The 7,221-nt window shown below is 33.9% G+C and overlaps 1 protein-coding gene across 2 annotated transcripts; it reads right to left on the minus strand.

The window, feature by feature from the left end:
• Positions 1 to 2,395: 2,395 nt before the first annotated feature.
• On the minus strand, positions 2,396 to 5,091 carry LOC129877446 (photosynthetic NDH subunit of lumenal location 1, chloroplastic). 2 transcript variants are annotated; one of them, XM_055952947.1, is made up of 7 exons: positions 4,824 to 5,085; positions 4,650 to 4,733; positions 4,510 to 4,583; positions 4,299 to 4,421; positions 4,112 to 4,183; positions 2,806 to 2,902; positions 2,396 to 2,718 (listed from the first exon to the last, which is right to left on the minus strand). In XM_055952947.1, the coding sequence occupies exons 1-7, from the start codon at positions 4,945 to 4,947 to the stop codon at positions 2,615 to 2,617; spliced, it is 678 nt and encodes a 225-aa protein (XP_055808922.1). In that variant the 5' UTR covers positions 4,948 to 5,085; the 3' UTR covers positions 2,396 to 2,614. The 2 variants fall into 2 exon arrangements, with proteins under 2 accessions (XP_055808922.1, XP_055808921.1); XM_055952946.1 differs by having other exon boundaries at positions 2,396 to 2,902; positions 4,824 to 5,091.
• Between the last annotated feature and the right edge of the window lie 2,130 nt (positions 5,092 to 7,221).

Consider the following 7,221-nt stretch of genomic DNA (forward strand, 5'->3'; position numbering starts at 1 on the left):
AAGTGATGGTTGTCGGTTAAGAGAAACTCCCAGATAGGTCTTGATAGTACTCTGAGTCAGACTGAGTTGAATGATATGTGATTGGTCCTATCTAAATCATATTCTTGTTTAGACTTAGGACATTTGAGTGAGTTGTCCTGTATAGATATATGAGTTGAGATTCTGAGTTGACTGATTCTTCCTTGATGTTCATTGCATTCGGCCATTTTACATACTCGTACATTCTATGTACTGACGCCATTTGGCCTGCATTGTTTCATGATGTAGAGACAGGTACTAGAGATCATCGACCGGCACTCCGTTGAAGATCCACATAAACTCCTAGCTAGTTGGTGAGTCCTCCTAGTTTCCGGAGGATGTTGAACCTTATTGTATAGTTTTGTTGTAGCTTCCTTTACTTTGATTTCTTGGTAGCCATGGGCTTGTCATTGGCACCTTTTAGACTTTGATAGAGGCTTCATAGACTGGAGTGTGGGGAGGTTGAATGGTTATTGTGAGGAGTTTTATTATATTTATTTTGTCGAGTTAAACATGTATAGCCTTCGGCCCTCAAATTGTGAATAGTATTTCATTAATTGAGTTCCGCTAAGAGAATATGATAGAACGAATGTGTGAATGGACCAGGTGGTTCGCTCGGAGGTCAGAAATGGCCTTCGGATGCCGGTTATGTCTAGGGTACCCTCCCGGGGCGTGACACTACCCTTAGTTAATGTAGACTTTAACAACTTGATTCAATGTTGACACTTAACCTGGAAACAAGAACTACAAATACACCCGACTGATCAATGTTTCTTTATTAATCAAAAACTGATCTTACAATGATTACAAGCTCAAGTACAACAATACTTAAAGAGAAGGCTCTACTAGATGTGCTTGATCAGGTCCCTTAAGTGCAAATATTGTATGTTTCTCCTTGAGAGAAAATCTTGATAGATTCACCTTTTTGATCTCAAGAAAACACATCTTTTGTTTGTGAAAAGGTTTCCTTTTAATTGCTTTAATGAGAGAAACCTCGATATCTCTCATTGGTGCAACAGTACACAGTTTGCAGAGTCGGCAGACACCTTTTCACCAACCTTGTCAGCATTACAGCTGGCTTACATTTCGGCCGGAATCAGTTGAAGTTGATGCGACCTGATCCCTCTATTAGGTCTCATGGTTTGTTGATCATCAAAACACAAAACTACAAACCCTCACCACTACTTTCATCTTATTATTTCTTGAATTTTAACTTGCAAGTTGGCAATTTGTGTGCTTTTGAGTTTGTAGTTTGCCTATCAAGTTTGGATTACATGCCATCACAACTTAGGACAAATGGATTGTGATAAGACTCTCCAGATTGGTGCTTCACAACTTGAAAATGATTAGGGCACCAAGGAATGATAAAGATATCAGATCATATGTTTTGACAGGGTTCACGCAGTGAAACTGATAAACAGACTGATGCATTGCAAATTGAAGGTTTTTCTCATATGGTCATTCGATTAGTAGTCATTAGCTCAAAAGATCACTTTTCTTAGAAAGGTGACTTTCTGAGATAATAACATTGAGAAATCAACTCTGCAAATTGGTTGAGGAGGGGGGTTTGTTCCATTCAAAAAGGACGTGTAAACATATTCTTTTGGAGGGGGAGTAGATTGAGATTTGTTTGCTCATCTCTTAATGGTACATTTGATTTGTTATTTAAGAGTGAAATGATCGTTTAGCCGTAGCTTTGATCATCAACTTTTCCTTGTCACTGCTTTTGGGTTCCTTGACTATTCTAGGGGTGGGGGTGATGGTGTTGTAGTTAGTTTCAGTTCATTTTTCTCTACCAACTATATCTTTCTTTCATGTATTTGGCTATAGAAAGCTGGGAAAGAATTGAAACACTATATATGTTGTAATATACTTTGTATATAAGGAGGTTAGTTGATTTCATCATATATGGATGACTATTGCGTGCAGAGAATGCTTTTTATGGATTTGGTTTTCGTAAGTATTGCATCCAATTGTTTATGTAGGATCAAAAATGTCATATTCTTACTGTAGATATCGAAATTTTGTGGGATTATATGAGACAAGCTCAATATTTATTAGGGTTCTTGGAGGCTACTCTATCCTAAATCCTAACTCACGCTTATATAAAATTTAAAATATTCCCTTGAAAGGGTATCTCGAATATCTCATATATATATATATATACACACTGATGGAAATATTCACAAAGAGATCAGGACATTAAATATTGTCTTTCTCAAAGTTTTCCCCGCGAATCAAATATAGCGGGGATCAAATATATTTCAAGGAGGTCCAAATCATTATACATTCAAGAAATACGGTACTACAACCCTCAAATCACCGGAGAAAATTCAGAGAGAAGATGAAGAGAAGAACAAAACTATACTCTCAAAAATTCATCAATCAATAAAATCTTTGTTTCATCATATTTTATTTGTGATTGAAGTTTATTTTCCATCACTTTGAACTTTGTTGCAAACACTTAGGATTTCATTTACTTATGGGATACCGGAAACATTCTGTGTAATGTAGTTCGACATACAATTGCAATAGGATATATAGACAATCCTGTTTCATGGAATAAGACTATATGATTGCCAGCATTAGAGCAATTCTAAATATCCAGCACCTGAAATGAGTCGGCCACCACTTTAAGTTTGTTACGGAATTTTCTCCATCGCCTTTCATTTGCTCCTACGATTAGTGTGTAGTGTCTCCCTGTACAAAATGTCTTAATGCGAATGCACAAAATTGCACCTGTAAAATTGTGATGTAAAGCTATAGGAGACGGACCAGATCGCTTACCATTTCCAATTGCTATGGTAGCAAATGCTGCCCGAGAAAAATTTGGAGATGTCAATACATATTCAAAGGTGAAATAGTTTTTCCCGTTTGTACTTCTCTACATTATTTTGAAATAAATAGCGTTACTAATTGAAAAGTAGATACATCATCATCATATATCATATCATATATATATATAGTTGAAAGTTGAAATACCAAAATACCCCTATAAAGTTGAGTTATTACAATAATACCATTAATATATATATATATATCATATTATATATATTATTATTATTATTATTATTATTATTATTAAATAGTAAATTTAAGCTGCATTTTAATTTCAACATTGAATGTTATTTTAGTTATTGTAATTATTGGTTAACCAATGAAAGAATAATAAATTGAAAAACTTTTGATTTTCTTCCGTTACCAATTTAACTAGATAATGAATCATCTTATTTGTTATCTTAAATTTTTCTCACTAATCAACTTATTATAAATGGAATGATCAATCTACCGTATGTATAAGCCCTTCCTGGTTCATATTTAGAAGAAATAATAGAGACAAGTTGAAGACTTCTACAAAGGTATGTTCATTTTATTTGGTTGTTTTCTATGAATGTTTATGAAATTATATATTCATTTTCGTGTATTTTTTTTAAGCACTATCTTGTAATGTAATTGTCTAGTGAGAATAGAGGCACTGAACTCTGGCCACACTAAAAATGTTTTTAATACTTATTAATACAATCAAACAGTTCAAATCGAATTGATGTAGTATATTATGCTATTCTATGTAGATCACTTTGTGTTTGGAAACGTTTTGGCCACAATTTGTGACATTATGTATTGCAAGTACATCTCAAAATTGGCTTGTGCCAATTCACTTCTACAGAAGAGTAATTATTCTTTTATTGTGCTTCTTTATCTTTATCAAATAATTATAATGAGTTTAATCTTTGTGATGAATAACCTCAAAAGTCATTGCGAAGGATCCTTGCTTCTATATAAGCTTTCGAAGGTTCCAAATGATCTATATGTTTGTACCTAATAATATCAAATGTAACTCATTTTACACTTTAACTACCTAACCAGTTTTTGTTGTTTGATTTAATAGATTCAGACAATATATAATCATTTGTCATTCAACTAAGAAGTCTTTTGAATACTCAGATTGTTCATGAATTTCAGCTTGTACTATTTCAGTGTGAATTATTTGTTATTCATTTCTATCAGTGTACTATTTGCTTAGAATACACTTGCAAAGTACGTGTCTAGAAACAAGTATCTAAATAATCGAGAGCATGAGAAAGGATCATACCTCCTTCATTTCCATTATATTTGCCACCTGATTTGGTGCAGAGTAAACGTGTTTTACCAGATCGGGCACAACCTTTAGGAAAGAAGAAAATAAGTTGGTGTGACGAAGAAAATACACGTCTTTTTATTTTTCTCCTCCTCAATAGTAGCTAAATACATATACGTAGATGAATAGTACGACAACTTACCTCTTCTATTGGCCCCAAATCATGGATATCTGATTTATCAGATGGTATAAAACTTAGTCGTACATTTTGCAGTTGTAGATATCTATCCTTAAATGCAGAATCATGACCTCTGAAATCAAATTCCTGTTCTAACAAACAAATGTACGTACTTCCAAGTTAAAGAAGAGTACTAAATTTTTTTTGAAAATCAATTCTTAAAAACGCGATGTACCCTCCAATCTGATGGATAATAATATGAATAGCCATCTTGTTTATCAACAAAGATTTCATAGTTCTCTGGTATTCCTGCAGTCACACCATTTGATTATAAAGTGATAAGATTGGAGAATCAAAATTATAGTAACAGAGTACCTTTAGCTAGAAGGGGCGTAGCGGGTAATAAACTCAAAGACAGAGCTCCTGCTCCCAATAGAAATGGCCTCCTCATGAAACATCCTGAAATAGATACTAATAGAATTTTACCGCGAAGAAAATGGATTTAATGCAAACATGACTTTATAATTGATCAAGATGTGATTTTCTTACTCTGTTGATTAGGGGATGTGTTTTCTGATGCTGAACATGTGATAATGTTGTGTAAAGCATGCCTATTCAAATTATTGGCTGCTGATGGAAGTCCAAGACTCAGTGAGAGGGAAGAAGCTGTCATTTTTGTGGATAAAAATCACTATATCTTTGTTTCTCATGAATTGTTGGATAAAGATATATTGCATCATGTTTCTTTATTTTTTTTCCTAATACAATAACTTTTTTTATCTTGTGCACCTTTGATTCTTTCCCCTCAACAGGATAAGATGCAAATGAAATGAGAGGATGACCTTTCCTGCCAAGGTTCAAAGGGGCTTTTATGTCTCTTTCCAAAACCCAATGGACTGTGCAGCCTGTGCTTCATATGTGGGGCATATTTGGTCATATTTTGTACTCCCAATTTATATGATATAGTTTGACTTGATACAGAATTTAAGAAAAAAATACTTTCAAAACTTGTAGTCTAAAATAAGTCATAGATGTTTGTGTGACTGTAAATTATTTATCAATAGTAAAATAGGCATTTTCAAGTCAAATTGTTACTAATATAGAAATACTATTCTTTTTGGACTGACTAAAAAGAAAAGTGAGTCAAATAAATTGGCACAGAGGGAGTAGCTTGAATAGAGGGGTGCCCACATTGATAATTTGTTCTAGTTGTTCTTGCAAAATCTCCACAAGCTAATGGATTGGTACTGGGTCCATTGCAACATATACTTTCGACGCGAAACATAAATTTATGTGTAAAAATTCACTAAAATTACAATAAATAGTAGATATGATTCCATAACTTTAAAAATATAACGAGTTTAATGCTAAAAACCTTAACAATTGACCCCGTAGAATTTACATTCTGGATCTGTAAGGCAATGATACCTTAACAAATAACAACTTGACCATATGAAATATCATATCAAAACCAATAGCTATGACCAAACAATTATCATGCATAAGAAGAGAGGAGGCAAATGGTTTACCTTAAATGAGTCGCTTATATAGTTAAATCCAAGGGAGTAAAGAGTCGAGCAGAAATACATGATTATCTCGCTAGCTTCACATCCCAAACAGAAAAGAAGCCTGAAATATGAAATCTACAAAAGATTCTCAACAAACAAGAAAGAACCCTCCTCTATTGGGAAATGAATATATTTGCAATTAGGAAAACCATTTTTGAACATTTAGATTGCAATATAGTAATCAGTAACATACAGACGAAGAAACGTTCTTCATAACATAAAAAGGCTTAGCTAGATACAAATAAAATTACAAAAGACAATGATAAAATAAGTGTATTTTCCTTCAATTCTGTTTTAACATAAGGAAAGCAAAGCAGTTGCTTCAGTTGCCATGGTTCTGTAATTTGAATATTAAAGAGCCAACTCTTTGTATCACATGTCTTCACCATCAAGTTGTTAGGAAGCTTTCTCATATCAAGAGTTAAATGTCCTATGTCAGGTTGGACAATTGCAAGTAATTCAACAGGCTGTCCTTGTTAGAGTGTCTAGCGGCCTTTTATTAAAAGATAAAAAAACTCCCGGACAAGTACAAGCAAGGGAGGCTAGGCCTCATCTTACCAATCCTAATGAAGTAACAAACTTCTACTAATTAACAAGTGTGAAGAAAATAAGAGCTAGAGAGAACTAGGTATTTTATGATCCTCACAGAGTTTGTAATACATTATATGATGATATTACAAATGAGGATGCTTAGATAATGCAAAAAAATGAAAGCCAAGAAGAAAGTTGAGTTTTAAAAGTCAAACTTCCTTTTACAAATGTATAAATTAAAAAAGATAGGTTGCTTGCCTAAAGTAACCAAAATATTGTCCTCTTGTCTTCTCCTTTAAATTTGTCCAACAACAACAGATGTTCATCATTTCTTCTTGGATTTATTGCATCTTGTTGAATCTATTGATACTGTCATACGATTTTGCTTTGGCAGTCGCATCGGTAGGTGACTTGGAACAAGCTCTCTAGTCACTTTACCATCCCAACTATGTTGTCTTCCATGTGTCTTCTTCTCGCTTTTGTTGCTTCCACTTCTTTGTTGCCTAGGTGAGATATCTCCATCCCTGGCCACTTTATCAAAGCATATGTCTAACATATTATCTTCCTCTTCCTCATCAAAAAAATCCTCACCTATATCAATAACATACGCATTAGTTGGACTAAGTCTTAACTCTAAGGCCCCTAAATACTCATTAATCTTTGTAATCGCACTTCTTGTTGTCCCAAATGTCCTTGAGCTAGCTGTTTGTAATAACCTATTTCCGTTGTTGGGGATAGGCCAATGGGAAAAGATTTCGGGCCAGAAAACTTCGGGTAGTAACTTTAGAAAATTTGAGCGTAGGCCACACTTGGATGAATTCTGAGTCAGGTGAAGTCTAGGGTGATCA

This window comes from Solanum dulcamara, chromosome 12 (assembly GCF_947179165.1).
Source record: "Solanum dulcamara chromosome 12, daSolDulc1.2, whole genome shotgun sequence".
Lineage (NCBI taxonomy): Eukaryota > Viridiplantae > Streptophyta > Magnoliopsida > Solanales > Solanaceae > Solanum > Solanum dulcamara.